The sequence below is a fragment of the Ruditapes philippinarum genome, unplaced genomic scaffold (assembly GCF_026571515.1).
Source record: "Ruditapes philippinarum isolate M1 unplaced genomic scaffold, ASM2657151v2 ctg2573_1_1_1_1, whole genome shotgun sequence".
In the NCBI taxonomy this organism is placed as follows: Eukaryota; Metazoa; Mollusca; class Bivalvia; order Venerida; family Veneridae; genus Ruditapes; species Ruditapes philippinarum.
In genome coordinates, this window is record NW_026856298.1 from 74,491 (window position 1) to 98,282 (window position 23,792).

Genomic DNA, 23,792 nt, shown 5'->3' on the forward strand with positions numbered 1-23,792 from the left:
CTATGTCTAGATAAGAATGTATGAGGAAATATAAAAGGAAATATAGGTTCTTATCATTAAATATCAAGTGATAACAGAAATTCAAATTTGAACTAAGGGGAGGAGTTTATTATTATGAGGACCAGGGGCGGATACAGAACATGGTTTCCTGGGGGGGGGGGGGGGGGGCTGACATATGGGTGGAAGATTTTGATAAAAATAACGCAACAGGCGAAAATTTGTGCACTTTTGTCTGTTTTTATAGCTCATCTTATGAGTGGCAATGCAATTTGCTTATATATGATACAGTATGGAATTTAGAAAAACTATATGTAACTGGGGTGGGCCTGGCCGGGGTGTCCCCTCCCATAGACTGAGAAAATTTTGAAATATGAGGTTGAAAATGGAGTTATTTCCTTGACTTTCTAGTGCTGTTTATGGTACCTTTTGGATGATTTTACATCACGCCGTGTTTTGTAGAGGTTAGTGTTTGCAAGGCCTTTCAAATATAATTCCCCTGGTGTTTAGTAGTAATTAAGCATTGTATGCGCGACCGCTGATAAAAATAATTTCAAACACTTGAACAATTTACTCATCTGAATAATAGACGATTTTTCAAAGTAAAGTGGTATTAAAATACTGCCTTTATATTATACAAAATCATAATTTCAAACACTTATATTCAATAAGAAGTTTTTTTCCATCAATGAATCCAGAGGTCAGTACAATTTGAATTCTATTTAAAAAAATATATCTGTCATAAAAAGTTATTAAAGGCAATGGCCGATCTTTTCATCTTGATAAAAATCTTAGTAAAACTAGTTATTAAAATGCCATTCCTTTAATATTATCTTCATAAAACTCGCCATCTTTTTAATTTACAAATAATTTCCAATTTTTATTAATTATAGGGCTTTCCTTAAGAAAATGGAAAAACAAAGATAGTTGAATATGGTGTACTTTGTAACATATCTATTTGCCAATATCTGTGACTATTAATTTCATTAGACCTTTGGAAAGTAATTAACCAATCAATTATGCAGTTTAAACATTGAAGTCAGTCAAGCATAGATAAAGATATCTGCCAAGCCCCCAGGAGATTAACAACTGGATGACAGCAATAAATATTTTGATAAGGGAGTACACTACATGCCAATAAAGTTTGAAACTGACAAAAACTATGTTCCAGCCCAGCTGGTAAACGTATCTAAGGGCCAAGCTGGGGGGGGGGGGGCTGCAGCCCTAAAGCCCGGGCCTGAATCCGCCACTGACGACCACATATTGTTTGTAAACATAGCAATGTGATCACATGTGAATCCTAGTCAAAATATATTGACGTGCAAAGCTAGATTCTGAGATATTTGCGTTCTGGGGCAGAATGTCGCTTTTAGAGGCGAGATATTGCCCTAGTCCAACTAATTGTACTGCGCGTCGAGATATTGTGCTATTTTCGTGTCTGGCCAATATCTCGCCTCTAAAAGCCAGATTCTGCCCCAGAACGAAACTATCTCAGAATCAACCTAGTCAATATATTTTGACTAGATATTGCCCAGACACGAAAATAGCACAATATCTCGTCGCGCAGTATAATTAGTTGGACTAATGAGAATCCATGCACATGCAATAAGTACATCAATGTATTACAAACCTGATATATAATGTTTTTTTCTAAGTTTTGTGAGAATAATCCAATTTGCATCAAATGAATTGTAGTTTATATTAATAAAAAGTGAATAACTCCAGTATATTTCACAATGGAAATGAACAGAAGTGATAAAAGTCTTGGCTTGTATTCCTCACGTACTATTGTAAGTTTATCAATTTTACAGACACATTATTATCAAGTAATAAATGCTATAGTAGTAATTCTCAAACTCACCACCTAAGGTCAGAAATAGTGTCCAGTGAGGGTTGTACTGTAGTAGATTAGGATACAATTTCCTTACTTTATTAAAAACACAATTTTGCAAATTTCAAAGTCTAGTTGATAAGAAGTTATGATTTCTTCAATGAAGAAATACATTGTTTCTTAGTAACTTCCTTTTACACGTACCAAGCATTGCGTCTAGTTACATAATTAAACAAAACTTTTTGCATCTGATTTTTATTGAAATTTTATGTGCGCGTATTTTGTCTTGACCTTTTTTCCATTCAGGACTATTCTTTCACATTTACACACGAGGAACAAATACATTATTCACATAAATCAGTAAAATCAGAATCAAAAACACTAGTTTCATCTGCCCTTTGTCTCTTAATAGAACTTTACACTGTAGTTAGCTATCTCTTTGATGGCGCCGGATATATTTCCGTTTTTTTACATTGTCCATGGACTCATTTAATTTCTTTTCTCTCATATACCAATTCCAATTAGCTTTAATGGTAAGTTTCTGCTCATAGTGATCAGTAACAACGACAAAAGAAACTTTTCCATTTATATTGAATAACACAAATCCATGAAAGCACCGATCCTAGCACAAAAGAAAATTCCTCCTAAACTGATTTCAAACAAAGGTCATCTACATCTAGAAGACGCAAAATATGTAAGGTATGGAAGGTATAAATGTGTAGTCACATTTATTGTTAAATATCATTTTGTTAGTAACTAAATTGTATTAACTTTGAAATAAGAAAACAAGTTCTCACATTGTTTAATTGTCTCAGAAACTCTGTACTAATTAGATAATGTATTAAAAACAAGACAAAACCAGCCCTGCCACCCCTTCTTTATTGTAGTGTTGAATGCCAATTAAACACAGAAATGTGATATTTGTTTTATCTCAGTCTGCTGATTAGCAGCGTAGCAATTCACTTTTTATGAGCACCAACACGGATTTATATTTATTATAAATCCGTGGCACCAACAACCATACAATAGAGTAGTTTTAAATGAATAATGGATGATAAGGTTTTAAACGGGAAATATTACAAGAATAGATATATCTGACCCTTTGACATCGAGGGATAATCTTAAAAGTCATTAAACAGGAAACCTATACAAATGTAAATGGTGGTCAGAAATTAGGCTAACTTTTGTTATCTCTCTGAGAATGTCAGTTAATTCTACTTTGCAAAAGGTAGATTGTTTTGTTTAAAACCCCATCGTCTGCTGTATCTATTTTTAGAAACAGTACACTTGGTCGTCTATCACTGATAAAACAATTGTTTGAGGTTTAAATTTAACATACATACTCGTATATAATTCTCTAGAAAAACTTTCAATGCAAATAGATCCACTGGTAAATGAAATACACGCCCCTTATCTGGCCACAAGTTGAATATGCATCGTCTATCCAGGGTGTCCCTACAATAACATTGATATTGACAAATCATATATGGTCCAGGGGAAGAAACTACTCCCCTCTGTCGAGTGTGAAGAACTTGAACATCACAGACTAGACTATATAGGCTTATCATAATTTATGAGATACACCATAAGTTAATAAGATAAAATTCATATTCTATTGTCTTGCATAGTGTAAACACCCTACTTGAATGCTTTTTAAAGAGAAATAATGTGACATCCACGAAGATAATTCCTTGCAAGAAAATTAGAACAGGTTCTATTTTTCTACAAGTTTTTGGCTGTCAAGACACTGATTACACCAGTTTGACACAAAACATGTGCCCAAATTTGTGATAGTGCTGTTTATTTGATTATTTTCTGACTTTTTTGTTGTTGATTCAGTGTACATGACCTGTGAATTTCAGTAAATGTTTTCAATGTCTTGGTCAAAAGAACAAATCAATACGCTGATACACAGATTCAGAAGTGCATAAATAAATAAACAGAGGTATAAATCCTGGGCAATCTAAATAAGACATTTCAGTAAAAATTGTGCCTGATTATATGTGGTAAGGGCCATTTATTAAGCTTATCTAAATGTGACATGTAAGAAACTTGACTAGGTGTAGACGCGGCCAAAACATATTCAAAGACGTATAGACATACATCTATGTTAAGGTATGACTATTCTATTGGCCACTATATAAGGTAATGACAACATACCGGTAGATCAATTATATTCCTTTAAATGACACCTGCTCATGTACACCTGTATGCAAAATTTAAACAATTTTTACCCAAAGGTTTACTATAGTTATGGACACTTTTCTGAACTTAAGATTGAATATTATTTAGAAGGGCTATTTTTCTGAAATGGGGAATCTTTACATTGTCTTCCGATATAATATCATCATCATAAAAATGTTTTCAAAATGATAATTGTAAAGAAACAAATAATAACATTCAGCCAACAATCCACAAAAGCAAAATAATTGTTTGTACACACAAAATTTGAAATAATTATGTCTAAAAATGTTACCTTAATTACACCACTTGTTTGACCTGTTCGTCTAAATTTTCTCAAAAGCTTGTCAAATATTAAATACGTTTACCGTGTATGTAGGTTTGATTTGATTTTTGACTTTGAAAATATCAGGTACTATATTTGTTGATTTAATTTTAGCATTATTTAGTATAATAATTGTACGTTTCTATCGACGGTCTACAGTCTATCTCCAAAGTCGTACAGACGTAGACCGCCAAAAACGTTCGATACTCGTAGGTAAATGTAGCACCGACTAAGTTATACAAACGTTCTGTTTAACCCAGATACTGTCATAGTAATATAAAAACTGCTTAGTACGGAGTCGACTATACGTATAAAAGCTATCCTAAAGTGACAATATGCCCGTGCAAAGGTATATATCTAGTGAGTGAAAGTAAAAAAAAAATCATTTTCCCGCTATTTCTTTCAATTTTATAATTTATTTTGCATGAACGATAAATAACTCATGTGACCCAAGGAATTTTCTATAAATATCTATCGGAAATTACCTATAACATTCAATTATAAACAAAGCAGTCTTTTTTTTATATTTTAAGCAGATTAATATTTTTTCCTAAACATATTCCAATACCAACTCAGCTCAACTTGACGTTGAAGAAATGAGCATTATGCCACTGTAATCGCCCTATCAAATTAGAATTTACTCTTATTAAATTTAGTAGATTTACATTGTGAGATTGTATGACGTTAGTCACGTGACCCAGCATACGTGAAAGAGTTTACGTAAAACAGTAAAAATATATTTTCAAAAAATTGCTAACAGTTAAAATATATTTTCAAAAAAATGCTAGCTAAAGTACATAAAGGAATACATGCACTTGATAACCGGCTCATTTAAATTAATTAGAGTTTAATTAAAGAACTTTATAAATCATAGTTAAATTTACGAACTTTATAAATTGATATATCAAAATAAGCGTCGTCTGTCTCAGATGAACAAGATTATCATTTTATCGATTTTATCTGTCTAATCAAAACATTATTTGAGCCGCGTCACGACAAAACCAACATAGTGCGTTTGCGACCAGCATGGATCCCGACCAGCCTGCGCATCCGCGCAGTCTGATCAGGATCCATGCTGTTCGCTTTCCAACTCTATTACAAGTAGGGAAACTGATAGCGAACAACATGGATCCTGATCAGACTGCGCGGATGCGCAGGCATGTCTGGATCCATGCTGGTTGCAAACCCATTATGTTGGTTTTGTCATGACACGGCTCATTTATATTTGTTCTCCTTTTTCCATTCAAATCTTTGTGTCATACTACTCTAATTTGAAATTGTGTCACAATAAACAATGATGTATGTTAGCCGATCATTATCTTAAAATTATTCCTTAACTGTATGTTTAAGTCTTAAGGTAAAATTAAATCAGATGCTCTTCGTAAATATATTGTATGTCTTTCGAATATAGATATATTGTATAGTTATAGATACAATCAAATTATTAACAATAGCTTTTTATTTCAGCGGGTTATTGGACACGAGGTTTGCATGCCACTTGATATTTGTGCCCGCTCTGAAAAGTTTCTATACGCGTATGTTTTATTTATATGTTGTTTTCGAGAGAGCTTACTTTGAATGCGGTAAAATAGATTATATTGTTTTATCTAGTCACGCGATGGAACTAATGTGACATTTGCTATGTTATATTCTGTAATGTTCTTTAATTTGTTTTGTAGATGTCTACACGTTCATATAACTCGCTGTATTGATAATACATTTCATAGTTTTTGTGTAGTCACCTGTATGAAACCTTTTGATACCACCGCACAATTTTGTTACTGTTTATAACACTATGTTGAGACATACGCGTGAACATAGTTTGCTACCTTTTCTAATATCACTTAGTATGCAAATTCATCAATAATTAACAGCAATATGGCTATGGAAAATCAAACATTTATGCACAAGACGTTTTTAACAGCAAGCCTACCTTTTACGGACATTTGAATATGATCTGAATATGAAGTGTTTTAGGTGTAGCATATTATCATGAAGGAAGAAGTAGGGAAATTGTTAAGAAATGGTGTAGCCAAAGTAATATTGATAGAAAAAAAATCAAAACAAATTTCACGAAATGTAGCACGCATAAAAGAAAAGAATTTATTATTTCATTGATGTACAAAAATGTTTTAGAATGCTTTATTTACCACATTAGACCTATACTTAAATCTTGACATAAAATCCTGAATAATAGATATAATTGTATCAAAGCATTTAAACGCACTAATTAATTACAATAGAAATACACTTAGCTTATGATTAATGTAATTTGAGTAACATCATCATTAATTGTAATATAAACATTTTGACATTTTTGTAGTAACCATACGTGTGTGAATTGTTTGCTTAATTAATCGTAGGTTTAAGACAGAACACGTGTTAAAATATAAGAGTTTATTTGTCTTAATTTTACTGAAAATAGAAACATTAAGAATGTTAATGCAAGGAAAAACTTGCATATTTTGTTTATGAGAAAAACAAACAGTTGCATCAATTATAAAAGGTCTGTAATTAACTTGACATGTGTTTTTGTTACCTAGATTGTGAAACATACAATTAATATATACATAAACATACAGGATTTACATGAAATTTGTTTTTTGTAGTTGTTGTTTTGTTTTGAATTCATATACGTAATACATGTTAATGAAATTAAAACAACAACAACCGAACTGTGCCATTTTTCAACTAGGAAGAACTCATGGATAAGATACTGTTTTGTTTGTGTTGTCAGAACAGATTGTATATTTCTGTATGAATGTGTGTTTGATACTCACATATGTGATGCTTTCATAGAACAATGAAGGCTATGGAATCAATTTTAATAAAACTAATGCTGTAACAAGCTTAACGATAAATACAAGACATATCTTTTAACCTTCATAAAGTGATAAAAAATCGAGGGACAGTTTTTCACTATGACATCAGCTGCGGATACCACTAACGCAGAATAAAACCAACAAGTATCAAACAGTTCATGTAGGTGGGAACGAATTTTAAAAATCATCAATAAAGCAATGGATAACGCTACAAAAAGCCAGACACAGCTTCTGTCTGATCTTAACGATGAAGAAGCCAAGCTTTTTATTCCTGTCATTTTATATGTGGGGATTTTAATGCTCATTGGAACTATAGGTAACTCTATGGTTGTTTATTTCTACGGATGCAAATCTAAATCATCGACGTCAGTTAGTTTTATATTCGCTCTTGCAATATTCGATTTAGTAACATGCGTAATTGGTATGCCAATGGAAATAGCTGATTTGAGATATTTCTTCAATTTCAAAAATGAATTTGCATGTAAAGCACTCAGATGTGTTACTCATTTTACATCAATTTCTTCTGGAATAACTTTGGTTGTCATAGCAGTAGATAGATACAGGCGAATATGCAAACCGTTCGACAGACAGTTGAATAATAAACATGTTAAAGTTATATGTGTATGTACTGGGGTTGTATCCATTTTATTTTCGTGGCCAGCGTTTGTTTTTAATGAAGTAGTTGATGTTGAGATACGGAACAAAGATGGCGAAACTGTGATTGGAAAAGATTGCACTACAACGAAACGAGACAGTTACAGACCGTACATGCTTGCCTTCAATATCATCTACCTTGTTGCCTTTACAGTCATAGCAATGGTACTTGCAGTATTGTATACATTTGTTAGTCGTCAGCTTTTCAGACATAAGAAATTTAGATCATACGTCGCTAAAGGTAGTTCGCATGTCAAACGAATAAATGTCAAATCGTTGTCCGAGTCGGATGAGAATTTGCTACCCCATCGTGAAACAAGCACGCTGTCAAATAGGGTATTCGAAGATCCCCCAGATGCTTCCGGATCGATTGTTGATCTTAAAGAATTTGTAACTCGAGGATTGACTCGCGCCTTAACACAGGTTGAAAATGATCGGCCCCTTTCCGGATATACAGCTGTTACGGGGACAACTGGATTGACTGGCTTAACTGACATAAGTGGTAAAACTATGGGAACCTTACATAGCACAAAATCCATGAAATCTGTTACAATTTGTGACCCATCGCAGAATCAAATATTTCCAATTGAAGCACGGGAAAGATTAAGACATTTAAGCAGTAATTCAGACTCACAATTTTCAAATCCTGAAGGAAAAAGACCCATAACACCAAGTAGCTTTGCTACATTTTCAAGCCGTCCTTCAAGTGCAGCACTTTCTGGATTCAGTGAATTCTCAAAAACTCAACCAAGAATAACTGATGATTTTAATGAGCTAAAGAGTGAATATGGAGATTCAGAAATTAACAAAGATGAAGAAAATGCATGCAATGGAAAAGATGAGCCAATAGGTGAAGATAGCAACGGCAGGACAAGTATCAAAATATTTGAACATGATATTGATGGTGAAACGATAACAGTAACAGACGAAACTGTTTCTACATTAGAAGAACAAGATAATGGATATATTGAAATTCAACAATCAGATAGTCCTATGCCCGTTTTAAATGACGATTATGAAAAACATCCTGATGAAAACACTATGGAAATCGTCGATGAGACTGCTGAAACTATTGAACCGTTACATACTGAGGAATCAAATAACGAATCGGTGTCACAAAACACAGAGTTGAATAGGAGAAATAGACCTTTAAGCTCTCAAAGTAGTAAGTCATCAAAGTCAAGAAGTACACATAGCTCTAAAAGGTCAAATATTGTTACACCTTTGAGTGATGTGACCTTTACTTCAAGTACTGGCTCACGTGCCAGTACTGTCAGACGTATAAAACGATTATTTGGTAACAGCGTTTTCAAAAACTCAAAAATGAATACTGATACGGACAAGATCAAAGAGTTACGCATGAAGATGCTTGACATTAATACTGTAAAGTATACTTTGATTATGCTGATTATTACTGTAGTATTTGTGGTGAGTTTTTTACCCTACCTTGCACTGGTTATTTGGCGGTACGTCGAAGATGACCATGAGGTCAATTTCATGTCGGATACAGGACTTGTATTTTTCCAAATTGGCATCCGATCAATCTTTTTGAATAGTTCTCTGAATCCTGTAATCTATGGTGGTTTTAATTCCAAATTCAGGGCTTTCTTTTACACTATGTGCTGCAGCTGCTGTCTGACCTCGAGCCGGAAGCGGAAGAACAAAAGACAGTCACGTGATCAATCAGACAGTACTTCCGGAACGTAAAAAAAATGACAAATTCGAAATTCAGAAAAAGAGACTATGAAGCACATGAATGCATTTGTTTATAATGTTTATTTTTTATTGCAAATATTTAAGAATAGTGACAAAAAAGATGGCACCCTCGTTTGTATTCTGATATTCTGTTGTATGTGTTAGGTAAACAGTAATCATTACATCGAGAATTTATTTCATCCAAATTCATATCAAGCTTAATTATCATATCTTTCTTGATTATTGGTATCTGACTTGAATGTTAGCTTGGTACCGGTTAATTTGTGTAGCAAAAAAACTCTTAGGCATTGATTTCATGAATTACTTGTAGTGCTTTTACCAAAAGATCACATGCTGCATAATGTAGAAAAATCAGGGTAAAATGTGATCCCTCGGCAGCAGTAATCACAACAAAATTATATGGAAATTGCAGACTCCATTTGATTGAGACTGTACATAAAGTGGAACATACTCAATCCCCCTAGCACCGTTTGTACATACTTTCTACTGAGCAATAATAATATTTTTTTATACATAATATGTTCTGGGCAATGATAACATTTTTGTACAGAGCAATAATAATATTTTTATACATAATATGTTCTGGGCAATGATAAATTTTTTGTACAGAGCAATTATTACATTTTTTTGCAAATATCTTGTACTAAGAGCAATTAAAATTAACTTTTTTTTTTTTAAATACATGTAAAAGGGCCCATTATATTTTTTGAAAAATTCTGTTCAGAGATTATTCATTTTTTGAAAATTTTGTTCAGACCCCTAACATATGTTTTTGATATATATTTTAAACTGGCGATTAATTATTTTTTGAATTTTTGTTCAGAGTGAAAATCACATTTTTGTAAATTATATACGAGCAAAAAAAACATTTTTAAAAATATTTTTAGTATTTTTAGATAAAAATATTCTTCCTATCTTTTTAATTAAAGCTTGTTTTTTTATTTTTTTATTTTTTAAAAAACCCCTTAAAAAGAAAAAAGTTTTCCTTTAAAATATCCTTACAGATAAGTTTTTTCCGTTGCAACGCCTTTTTATAAAAATTTTATTTCAATTAGATTCTTATTAGTGTTTAAAAATTTCATTAGCTTGAAATTTTTATTGTTTTTATGTTAGTTTTGTTATAAAAAATTTTTAAATTTTGAATTATTACTTTTTTTTTTCCTTTTTCCGTGCAGAATTAAAATGTATTTTCAAGTTTTAAAACAACTTTTTTATCAATTTGTCGGTTTGGTGCATTTCAATGGGAAAATGCATTTGAAAGCAAAAAACAAACCCGAGAGTCAAAATTGTAGTATAAGTGCCTAACATTCTTGTATTTTTAAAAAAATGAAAAATTATTAAATTTAAATCTTCAAAATTATTCTTCTAAATGAAGATTTCCCCAATGTTTAACTTTTAAGAAATATAACGGAAAAGGCACTTGTCAAAATTAGTGAAATAAAACCTTTTTGATTTTTTGGGAAATAAAAAAATTCCTCAAAACCCAATTTACCAAAAAATATAGAATTTTTTTAGGCCTCCTCAAAATCAGTAGAAAAATTTTTTAAAGTCGCTAGCCCAAACCATATGCACCGCTAACAAAATACAACAGGGTTTTTGGGGGCCATGCTTCTAAAGGCCCGCCCGTGTTCTTTTTTTTTCGTGCATGGGAAATACGCGCTATCCCCTTACCATATTTTTGACCTAAAAAACTTTACCAGCGGAAACCGGTACCCCGATGTGCGTCATATGCGGTTTTCGAAAAAAGGGGTCTGGGATCCCCCAAGGGATCGGAAAATTTTAAAATTCTTGGTTAAAATTTATGTTTGCATTATCTTCGGGTTGGGATGGGAAAAAAAAAGTACACTTTTAGTGGACATGTAAACTTTTCTTGTATGTCTCCCTGTTGATTATGCTTAAATAAGGCTTTGACTAAAATGTGCCCTACGGAGAATCGGACGTTTTTGCTAAAAAAAAATTTTAAATGTAATTTTTTTTAAACCTCAAAAAAACCAGGTTAATGACAAAAAGTACACTGTGAACAGTTTAAAAACCCCCTTTAAATGCCCCCAAAAAATAGTGTTAGGAAAAGTCCCTTTGGGACCATAAAAACTTGGGGAAATTTTTAAAATTTTTTGTCCCATTTTTTTTTAAAAGAAATTCCTGGGGTAAACTTTTATTTGGTTTTAAAAATACATTGTTTAATTAATTTGAAAAAGTCCGTTTAAGTTGCCTTCTTTTTGTTTGCTCTGATAGCGGTTCGTTTTAACCTTTTTGGGAGTTTTTGTACAAAGGGCGTTAAATGTTCGTTTTTTTGTTACTTATCATTCTGTTTTTAAAAGTTATATGAAAAGGTTGTGTCACACCCAGACAACGTTATTTTTTGCGTTATCAAAACTTTACAAAAATCTGGCACAAATTTTACTGCAGTAAGGGATTTTTTTTTTAATGAAAAAAAATTTAATGAAAAAAATTAGAAAATTTTTTATTTTTTTTATTTTTTTTTTTTTTTTCATTTTTATTCATTGGTTGGGAGGTTTGCTGGTTGGTTGGAGGTCTGCGTTTTTTTATTTATACATTTATTTTGTTTAATTAATCATTAATTTTATTAATTGATTATAAAAAATTATTAATCGGGAGAAAGTAGTTGATATGTAAAATGTGCGTTTTCTTTCCAATCATTGTGACATCATTCATGATTAGATAGCAGATATGACCTCTTCTTCCTTTTCCGTCTCCCCAAATTTCACAGACACGCCAGTGCAAGAGAATAACAAAACTGCTGTGCAAAAACAGCACGGCTTACTGGTATGTTGCTACGGTCTGTTGAATGTTTCAAAGTATTTCATAGTCATACATATGCTCAAGCGTTAGAAACAAGGGAGACAACTATTCTTAAAGCCGAATTGAAGATATTTTGCATTATCTTTCGTTGAAATAAAAAAGCCCCCCCCCCCCCAAGATGTCAATAAAATAAAACTAAAGTGATATTTTATGGAAAAAAAATAATTCTGACCTTTCAAGTTGATCTGAATATAATAACTGTCTAGTAACAAAGTGCTATTCGCATTGATTTGAACTAAAATATGTTTAATCTTGTAATTGAATGTAATATTTATGGTGGCTAATTTGTGCCATTCGTGTTTTCGCCCTGTGACCCCGCCAAGTGACAAGTCTAAAATCTTGGAAAAGGTCGTTGACGTACGACTTGAGAGCCATCTGAAGACAAATAATCTACACGAGGTCAACCAATCTGCTTATCGCAAGTTCCATTCGCCCGAGACTGCATTGTTAAAAGTTCAAAATGACATTCTACGGTCTTTGGATAATAACAATGTGACTATTCTCGTGATGCTTATTTGTCTGCTGCTTTTTATACAATTGATCACGAACGCTCCTTCGCCGCCTGAACGACCTTTGGGAAATTTCAGGCAAGCCACTCGCATGGAATGACGTCATACCTGACCGACGATACCAGACTTATGCATAAACAAAAAACTATCACAGCCAAATCCACATGAGTACAGTGTACCTCAAGGGTCTGTCCCGGGACCCAAAAGCTATTTTGATGTTACGAAACCTGTCGGAGAAATCTGCCGTAAACATGATCTAAACAACCATTCTTCGCAGATGACTCACAACTCTATCTATCCTTCAACCAGTGACTAATATTTCAATTCAAGAGAATATAAACCGTATTGAAAGATGTCTTGAAGATATTGTAAGTTGGATGAATGACAACAATGCTAAAGCTAAACCGCGATAAGACAGAAAATACAGCAGCTAGAATTGTGACCAAAACACTCAAATCACATCAATGACCACATAAAAACACCTATCTTACGTGAACTGTTCACTGGCTTCCAGTCAATGTAGAGTATACAGCAGCTAGAATGTGACCAAAACTCAATATGGTCGAACATATGGTCCGGTAGAGTAAAATTTGACTTATACATATAAATCCCTCATCGATCAATCACCAGCCTATATAAAAGACATGATAGACGTGTACATCCCAGTCAGAAATCTGAGGTCCCAGAATAACTCAATGACATTAGTTGTGCCTAAATCTCGGACAGTACGATATGGTGACAGGTGCTTCCAGACAGCCGCCAGCGAAATTATGGAACGCGTTACCACCTGACGTTAGAGACTGTAATAACCTTGCCATGTTTTAAGAGAGCTCTCAAAACACATTATTTCATAAAAGTTCTATGGACGTTAGTTCATAAATCATCATACATGTACTACTTTTGCTAATTATCAGTGTTAATTTTTAATTGTGCCTTGATTTTAAACTAAATGTGTCTGTATTTCTTAACATCCTTTACTGGTTTTAGATTATCATTATTGTTTAATAGGTTTACTTAATTAATGTTGTACATTATGTCTTATATATATATATGATTATGTTTTATCGGATTTATGTAAAGCACTCTTGAACATTTATTATTTATGAAAAGAGTGCTATAGAAATGTGGTATATAATAATAATAATAATAAAGTCCAGAATTAACAAGATAAAATAACGGGGGTGCGGAGCGAAAACACGCTAATTAGCGGGGGCGTGGAGCGAAATTAAGTAATAAAACTTCGCCCCGCGGGGGCGCGGAGAGTGATTTAAGGAATAAAAAGGCGTCGGCACGGAGCAAAAACACGCTTACTAGGGCCCCGCTTATTATCGTGTTTTCGCTCCGTGTCACCGCCATTTCAACATGTTAATTCTCGACTTTTCGCTTGGGAGGTCGCGGGGCGAAAACACGCTAATTAGCGGGGGCGCGGGTCGAAAATTTATTTATTTAACTTTGCCCCGCGCCCCGCTTATTTGCGGGTGTTTGCTACGCACCCCTGCCATTTTAATTTGTTAATTCTCGACTTTTCACTTGGCGGGGTCACGATACGAAAACTTGAATGGCAAAAATCAGCCACCATAAATATTATATCCATAGATTAAAATAGTTTTAAAATAGAAATTTCGCAGCTTTCAATTAACGAAAATTATGGGTATGTCTGTTCTCGGTGTCAAAATTTTTCACCGGGTGGTAATATCGTCAGATTTTCGCATGAAATCAATGCAATATATTTTTTTTCCCGTCAAAATTGACTATGAGTAGAGCCTCATTTACACGAAAGTTAACAAGTAAGAAATCACCCAGGTCCCAAAGGTAAGACTGTCATGACATGATCATTGTAATGCATTAACAAAGTGGCCAAAATGGGTCGAACTCACATGCAAACAACTGATTTATATGACTATTCAGATTGGAATGTAATTCATTCCTTAAACTATCTATATTGTTAAATCGTATCTTGACTGTATAATGCCTCCTTGAAATACTTTTGAAAATTATATTCGTCTATATAAAAAAACAAATAATTTTATAATAAGACCAACCGACCTTGATAATTTTGTATAAAAATGTAAAAAGACGCTTTTTTGGGAGTTTTTTTGTGAGATTTGGGACCAACACTGCGGATTTATATGGTGCAAGAAAATTAGACCGATAAGAAGACTGGTACAAATGAAATAATTAATAAAATGTTTTAACCTTCAGATTTAAGGTCCACGTTTGATGTATTGTGTTTCCAACGTCTAAAGGCACCGATTACTTATTCATACTAAATTACCTAGATTGAATTGAATTATATTATTTTTTTCTTGATAAACACCTTTAACCGGATTGCAAATGATATGTCATAATGGTGAAATAGCCTTATTAAATTTAAAACATGGGCTAAATAAGACATAAATTTGTGGCCTCCTTGTGTCCTAACCGCTTTGACATTGAGTTATACTACAGGCATGGTATTAATGAAGGTGTTCTTACAAAAGGCAAATTTTTAAGAAATTCTATTGAACATTTGAACTTTGTCTATTTGTCTTTATGAAAACTCCCGAAAACGTCTTTAAAATATCTATGCAAGTACTGAAAGAGTGATTTTGATGTTGTTGGCATGACTTTATAATAAAACACAAAGTTTGTGAAAGCAAAATCAAAATAAATCAAATCTGTGAAATAGTAGCTTTAACGTTAGATGGTATGATAATAATCAGTAATGATAATAATCAGTAATGATAATAATCAGTAATGATAATAAACAGTATTAATATGTTATCAAATGTAGATAAGAAGTTCATATTACAGGCCTACCGATCGTCGAATGCACCTAAATGACTTTTTACATCACTATAAGTATCACTTAAACCCATATAGGCTTATAATCATGTACACTCGCACAGAGACACGCATACATATATTTACATTTCAATGCAGGTTGGCACTTTGTTTATTTGTGAAAATGAAATAATACTTTTGCATTGAATGATATAAAAGAAAAACATCTTTGTCGCTAAAATTTTATAAAAATAAAATGGTTCCTTGAATACTATTTGTCTTTACGACAGCATTATCAAAGTGACATCTCCATCTTAAACAATTTTGCATTTTTGCAACAAGTAAAATGTTCCAAAGAACAGAGGATTAAGAATATTTTGTTTTTCATTTTCAAATTTAGTTAAAATGTAATATCAGTATTTCTCAGTAGGCTTTTTCAGATGGTTAACAGTGGCTTTCCTTCAAAATGCGAACGATGCTAATACACTAAGTAGCACCGGAGCTTGAGGAAATTGTGCTTCCTTCTGACGGTTTTCGGCAGCATGGGAGAAACGTGATGAAGAAAAACTTGCGGAACTTTGGATTAAAAAATCCGTATGTAAAAGGGTTGATGGCGGAGTTCAAAAAATAGGATCGCAATCCTAATTGGAATGCAACAAGTTGAGCGTCAGTAAGTGTTTCTCCTTCATACTTATTCTGAAATGCTCTCCACAAAGAAAGTATTAGATGTGGTAGAAAGCTGATAATAAACACAAGTGTTATCACCAACATCATTGTGGTATACTTAACCGTCTTTAAATCTAATTGGTTCTGAGATTTCTCATTTGAATTTGATCCTTTATGTGACACATCACTGAATACACTTATTCTCTTTGTCGCATCTTCTTTTGATTCTGTTGTATCATTTACGATATATTTGTTTTTGTCCGTAGATTTCGAGGATTCATTTCCAATTTCCATAAGATTAGCATCCGTTCCGCTTGAATTCGAAGTTGATGAAGTCGGCTGGGAACTGAAACGTTTTCTAGATTTATTATGCTTAAATAAAACACGGCCAACTAGACAGTACATTACACATAGCACAGCTGATGAAATAAGGAAACAAACTAGATACACGCCGTTAAAAATCCACAAATACACTTTATATGAATCTGCCCTGACAGTGGTACAGTCGCTGCCTTTTAACACTTCGCCGTTGCTAGTCAATACATCAACGGAAACCGATCTATAAAATACGAATGCTGGCCAGGAGAACGCTAATGAAACGATCACAGATATTCCACCCGCCATTTTAGCTTCCCGAACATTCAGTTGCTTTTTAAACGGCATGCAAATCTTCCTGTATCGGTCTCCAGCTATCACAAGAAGCATACACACACTGCCGATACCTCCAAAATAATTCACAAATCTCATAAAACAACAAGCGCCGCTGTTTGTAAATATATAGAAGAAACGGAGATCAACTATTTCTATAGGAATTGACAAAGCACACAGAATAAGATCGTAAACTGCAACGGCTACAATAAACACGGTGTTAGAACTTTGTCTTGATTTACAGCTGTAGAAGAAACATACCATTGCATTTCCAATTATTCCAATGACCATTAAAATCCCAAGAATAACCATCACTGGTGTCATAAGGAGGGCCTTTTCATTGTTCAGTTCTTGAAGCAACCCTGCTTTATCAATTGTAGTGTTTTGCATCGTGCCCAAGTCCAAATAATTCTTCTTTTCTTAAACGAGGAAATTCATACAGTCACTTTGTCTGCAAAAACATAAAACAGCCTTTCCTTCAAAAATTATAAGTTGACATAAGATTTGTAATTTAAGACATGGTCCCAGTCATTTACTGTCTCTTGCACACTCCTTTTATGACAAAAATCATTAGAAGTTAAATAAATTATTGAACAAATTGCACATTTTGATTAACCGCAATGAAAATTATTTACAAAAAAGTAACTTTATATAAACGAATATATTCAATACATTTCAATGTCAAGTACCGAAGTTTCATTGTCAGATATCGAATGAACGATGTAGCCTCTACTTATCTACCACGGAATTAATGGCACACTTTGTGTGTATAACAAAACCACTTGTATCAAGTAGTCATTATGGTTTCATTTCAATGATTCTTTGCTCCTTAATAGAACTCTAAAAATAGATTACATAAGTCTTTAATTATAAAATACGCTTCAGGGCATGCACAACGTTTTTCGACTATCACCAGTTCTCTGTTCTGGCCCTTCATACAATTTATTAATATAAAGTATGGCAATAGTTTTCTTCTCAGTAGGTTTAACAAAACAGATTCAATTGATGTTCATTTTAACTTATAAGTTAACATCATTAGTAATTACCTCTGAGATTTATTTCGTCTGTCCTTTCCAAATGTGAATTGTACTGCAAAATTTCTCATCACACAATTCTTTGTAATGTCTCCATCATAAATGATAAAGACATACTGCTTTCACAAATTTAAATCCTATACATTACTTCCTTCATATGTACATCGTTTACAATATTCTTCAAATCATCGATATCCCTTAAAGACAACCAGCACTTTTTTCTCATCTTCTTTTGGTATTTGCGATGTAGGTTTAACCAATGTATTTTCTGGTTCATATCCTTCGAAACACAAAAAAACGGCTTGATAAGGTTGAAGGCTGTATCACCCGTGTTTGTTAAAAAATCTACAATTTAGATAACGATCACTTCTATTAATTCGTGCGTACTTCGACTACTCTTCCATTATTCTCAAGGTTAATCCGTCTGATTTTACTACAATAGTTTGAATGGTGTTTAAAACCTCATACTTGGAGCAAGGTTTGTGTTTGTCCACAATTAAACGGCGTGTCAGAATGCGTTAAAATCCAAAATATAATTATATCTTCACAAGATTTCACAAATTAATCCATTAGATCTATCCTGTAAGATAAACATAAATACAATGTACAGTCAGTAAAAATCGTACAATATCTGTTCATAACTTTTCTACTTTTCTCACACAAACTATTTATAAACAGTTTTCTTATTTATTATGGTCTTGTTAAGAATAATAAAGCATTTTTATAAATAAAATACTTTCAATGAAATATATTCAAATATATACGATGTGAAGTTGAATATTGAATAAATTATCTACTTTTAATATTTACTTTATTTATTTCATTGAATACGAGAAGTAGAATACGCACTGTTTACGTGTACATGTAAACGAGATCTTTAAATCAAGTTCTTTTTATTGTGATATTAATCAGTAATGAGATAATAATAATAATAATAATAATAATAATAATAATAATAATAATAATAATAATAATAATGATAATGATAATAATAGTAATATTTTTTATTTATAGAAAACATGTATATTGCAGACATTTTTTTTTTTGGATAAAATGTTTGTAACAAAAATAAAATAATTAAAAGTAAATAAAATAAACAAACAAACTCGTCTGTTATGATAAAAGATACCAAACATTCTTACCTTGTAGGGATTCCGGCACATTCCGTGATATTCCGTATTTTACTCTATGAAGTAAATATTAAAAAAAAAACTTTATGTAAATATTTCATACCAAAGCAGACGAATTATCAGTGTTGATATGGAATCTCTGTGTCGTTTATTGCAAGGTGAATTATTTTTATTAGAGCAATCACGTTAAATTTCAATCACTGTATCATTTATTGTTAGTTTTTTATTCAACTTTCTTGCGAGCACAGTAAGAAAAAGCATTCATACTCTGAGGGAATGTATATGATACAATAGAAAACTTGACGTCTTAGATAAACTATCAATTCACAATTTGTTAGCTACGCATTGTGCAGAAATCTTAAATGTCTCAAATATTATTATTTTTATCCATTTATTATTAAAATCTTAATAAAATCTATTATGATAGTCTCGTGATTTCAAAAAAAGTATTGCTGATAGAATTAATTAAATGAAATAAATACCATGCATCTTTAAATATTTTTAATCCTTTACAATCGCGATTACTTCCACTTAAAGTTTATTTAATCATAAAAATGCAATAATGACACAATGGATTATATCGTAATGACATTCGATTCAACTATTGATAAGGTATATATAATTACTTCTTATCGCCATTGCTGTATCAAGATTTGTGGATTAATTAACTAGTGTGATAGGGACATGGTGTACCTGTCATGTCGACCCCCATCCTTTAAAGTGGTCATGTTGTATATGCACGAGTATGTAATGGGTTGTTGATGGTAACTCTTAAATATAGCATGTTGTGCGTGTTTTTGACGTGTGTATAGTGTGTTTATTTGATAGGATATAAGTCGCGCAATGTGTTATGTCTAGATCAAATAAGGTTTCAAATAAAATGTTGCACTGAACATAATTTCTTACATTTGCAATGTTTATTTGATAACACATTATCTCATTATGTTAAATAGTTACTTCATTTACTTAAAAGGCGATTATCGTCAAACATGCTCTAAATCTATATCTCATGTAGTATTAAACGCATTCTCTTTCTTCGGAAAATAGTCCTTTTAAAGAGCGAATTTGGTAGTGTTTTCTTCAAAACAACATTTTTGTACGTGATGTCGCATTATGGTAACAAAATACAGAATCATATATGACATAAAAAGCTTTTCATGTAAATTTGGTAATAAACATTTTAGTAGGACTGGAAATGCCTTTGGTCACATAACTTTCTACAGTAACTGTAATGTTAAGAACATAAAATGTATCATTTTTCCTATCAACACACTTTTTCTGTCAATTTGTATTGAAATTTTGATAAATTTCAATTATGTATTATTAAAGCCTAGTTATTCTTAACGCTTAAAATTGCTGGTAACGTAACATTACAAGATCTGTTCAAAGATTATTAACTGTCAGACAACTTCTTTTGTATTCAAGTTACCTTTACATTTTATTTTCATTTTTATTATATCAAGTTCAGTGCAATTATAATTTCATCTCACTGGTTATAACATAACTTTCCGCTTAACTGATAATATCTTAATCAAGTGCAGATAATTACCTTTGCTCTGTATCAGCGTTGATTGTTATCAAGATATGTGGTTTACCTTACATGATAATAAATCCTTAGTGGGGCATGATGTACCTGTCGCTGTACACATTATAAAAGTTTTTATCTAACATAATATCACATGTTATCTTTATTAATTAGAGAATTTCAAACATAAATTCATACATTAATAAATGTTCCTCATACATAGGTCCAGAAATAAGTCTTCTTTTGATTTGGTTTGCGTTGCACCAGCTCAGTATAGGTCCTACAACTTAACCGGTGGAGGGAGACCTTAGCTGCCCTTCCATGCATTATTTTAGACACGAACGAGCACACTAGCAGAATCACTGAAATCCGGAAGCTAGAGGGATAGCTTCATCTAATGAAAGTATTCAAAGTCACTGTCGGGACTCGAATCAACAGCGGTTAGGGGTAAGTGGTTTGAAGTCCACGATCTTAACAACTCGACTACAGACGTTCCAAGAACTAAAATAACGGCAGACTGCTGTAAGTTGCGCACAGAAACGAATACTAATATAAAATTCTATAACGAGAGTTGTTTTTGTGTGATTGATTTTGTTTGTCTGTTTGTACTTGTGTATTAGATACCGTAGCAACTATTCGAATGAATCCGTATTTAAAACGTTATCTTGCTTAATAATTTGAAATTCATGAAGAAATCAAACATCTTTAAGGTTATATAAATATCTTATTTAGCTTTACATTGATACCTTATCCATTATCCTACATTTTTATGATCTGTTAAAAGGCATAATTTCATGTCTTTTTCTACTGATATTTTTTCATTAAAGAAATTCAACTGTGGGTAAGTTTCAAAAGAAGATGCACCACATGACGCTAGTTGAAAATTTAACGTCTGACGAGATGGTTACGAGAGCGGAAGGAATAGCTGTTTCTGGAGCAAGATAAATTGCTAGAGAATCAGAGAGTAATATTGTAGCACCTCATAGAAGCAGCCAATAAATTTTCAATTTATTTTAGAATTAGGAAGAATAGGGGTTAGATGTAATATTCCCAATTCGCTGAACGATCAGCAGAATAAAAACACGTGTGCAGGGCACAAAAAGAGGTTTTATTAATTCAAATAACTTTTGTTAGTGCATTAACATTTGCAAAATCAAAATATGAGGTTGCAGGGCGAGGACTTTAAATAAGTACGAAGGTTTCTTGCATAAAATTATACAGTATTTCGTATTTAGAAACCACTGCTTGTACCTTACTGTTTCTTCATTGCGCCCAGAGTCAAGCATATAAAAACCGTGCAATCATGAGTCTCTGATTGGTAATGCTGTTCTTTTCTCGGCCCTAAATGTACACCTGCGTGCGCAGTTATTTTATGCAAGGATGCTATTTACTCAGTTTCTGAATAGCAATACAAATGTCGTCATTTATGAAAAGAGATGTTATACTTATTTGGGCTTAAACTAACGGTTCAGAAAGGAATATGAGCAACACAGTTTGGCTTGCCAAGGATCATGCATCGCATAATGACCTTATGTTTGAAGGAGAAGGTATGCAATAATCTTCAAAACTTCGGAAAACTAAAAAACCCAACAATTCAAGCAAAACCGTAATTGCGAGATTTTTCAAAGTTATAACACTACAAATATCTAATTAAGAATATCTGAAGACAATAGCAGATCGTCTGATGTCAGATTACTCCATGACGTCTGTAGTCACACTAGGCGTCTATTGTTTAAGAATTTCTTCCTCATCTTCCGTGTATACGTGCAGCCTTATCCAGCGTGACTATAAACCTTAGGCTCAAACTTACCTTCCAGGTCAAAAACTTGTCCAGCGCAAATAATTTCAGTAGTACATACTTGAAAAATCCTTTGATAATGATTCCCAGTGACTGGATTAGTAATTTCAAATAAGCAAATATGTCCAAGCTGAAAACTTCGAGATGAACCTAGGCACTAAGATAAGAAGTAAAAGCATATTAATCGTTAATATCGTGATTAAGATACTATAATAACATTTACTACGAACTTGCAGAGGACTGGCCTACAATGAACACATTATTCATAAGTACATGTATTTTATTTCAAACATTGATAAAACACTAGAAATGTATTATTTGGATATTCATATAATATTTTTCAATCATTAAATAGATTATGATCGATGGTATGGTCGATTATAAAAAAGGTAAATGTCTTGCTTATTATAGTGTCACTCCTACTGAAAGGGCCAGCCTTTTCTGACTTATGAGACCACCATTTGCTTGTATACCATGTACCTCCCAATCCTACACTATGCCAGGGCGCCAAGCGGATAGAAATTGTAACCACTAATTTTAACTACCTCGTGGCTCACGAAGCGGCCATTTCGGAATGAGTCCCATGAGAAACATTCATCCTTCAAATTAACGCTCCCCGTGGGGTTCGAACCTTCGATCTACCGATCTGAAGGAGGACGCCGTTACCACTTGGGCAACGGTACCGGTTATATATGATGAATAGTAAATGTTTGTTCTTAGACTAGCATAATCTTTATCTGCTTTATAAAGTTATATCGTATAATGTAAAACACTCTCTAACAATATCTGTAAGTATTTCTCTTGTCCTAGGTGTGACTATTTCAAACCACTAATTCACTTTAAAGAAATGTTTCAATAAAATTTGTAAAGAAAGTAATGATAATGAAAATATGCACAAAAATAACAACAACAACACAACAACGAAAAAAAACAAAAACAGCAAGAAAACCCTAAAACAACGACCGTATTAGCTGTAGAGTCGTTGTATTACAAGACGTCTACTATAATATAACTACTTGATTATTTAAAGTATTGTTTCATTTTTACAAGGGAATTCGTATATATGATATCACGGAATGAATAATTTTTGTAATTGAAAACAAATGATTCCACATACTGATAGAAAGCGTAATATCTGAGAAACAATTACTAAATTGTTAGTAAATATATATCAATTGATGTTATGCATTGATAAAAAATATGATATTTGCTAGTACTATTGAAACGAGTAGCTGATGAACGGATGATATTATAATTTGATGAAAAACATGATAATTTATCTTGTTAGCAAACATGAAAGTCATCTAACAAAATATATATCTCGATATGCGCCAACGGTTTTATTAGAACTAAATTAATGCCGCATAACA

At 32.6% G+C, this 23,792-nt stretch overlaps 2 protein-coding genes across 2 annotated transcripts; one reads left to right on the forward strand and one right to left on the reverse strand.

Moving 5' to 3' along the window:
* The first annotated feature begins 6,791 nt into the window (after window positions 1-6,791).
* LOC132746134 (uncharacterized) lies at window positions 6,792-10,161 on the forward strand. The gene has a single exon (XM_060735213.1). The coding sequence runs from the start codon at window positions 7,355-7,357 to the stop codon at window positions 9,515-9,517; it is 2,163 nt and encodes a 720-aa protein (XP_060591196.1). The 5' UTR covers window positions 6,792-7,354; the 3' UTR covers window positions 9,518-10,161.
* Window positions 10,162-15,314: 5,153 nt separating this feature from the next.
* On the reverse strand, window positions 15,315-19,328 carry LOC132746135 (cholecystokinin receptor type A-like). Its single transcript, XM_060735214.1, has 3 exons — window positions 19,112-19,328; window positions 17,982-18,549; window positions 15,315-17,386 (listed from the first exon to the last, which is right to left on the reverse strand). Exon 3 carries the CDS (start codon window positions 17,323-17,325, stop codon window positions 16,108-16,110), a length of 1,218 nt encoding a protein of 405 aa, XP_060591197.1. The 5' UTR covers window positions 17,326-17,386; window positions 17,982-18,549; window positions 19,112-19,328; the 3' UTR covers window positions 15,315-16,107.
* Between the last annotated feature and the right edge of the window lie 4,464 nt (window positions 19,329-23,792).

Bases quoted from the DNA above. Each gene is read 5' to 3' on its own strand.
- LOC132746134 (XM_060735213.1), top strand. From the start codon at position 7,355: ATGGATAACGCTACAAAAAGCCAGACACAGCTTCTGTCTGATCTTAAC.
- LOC132746135 (XM_060735214.1), bottom strand. From the start codon at position 17,325: ATGCAAAACACTACAATTGATAAAGCAGGGTTGCTTCAAGAACTGAAC.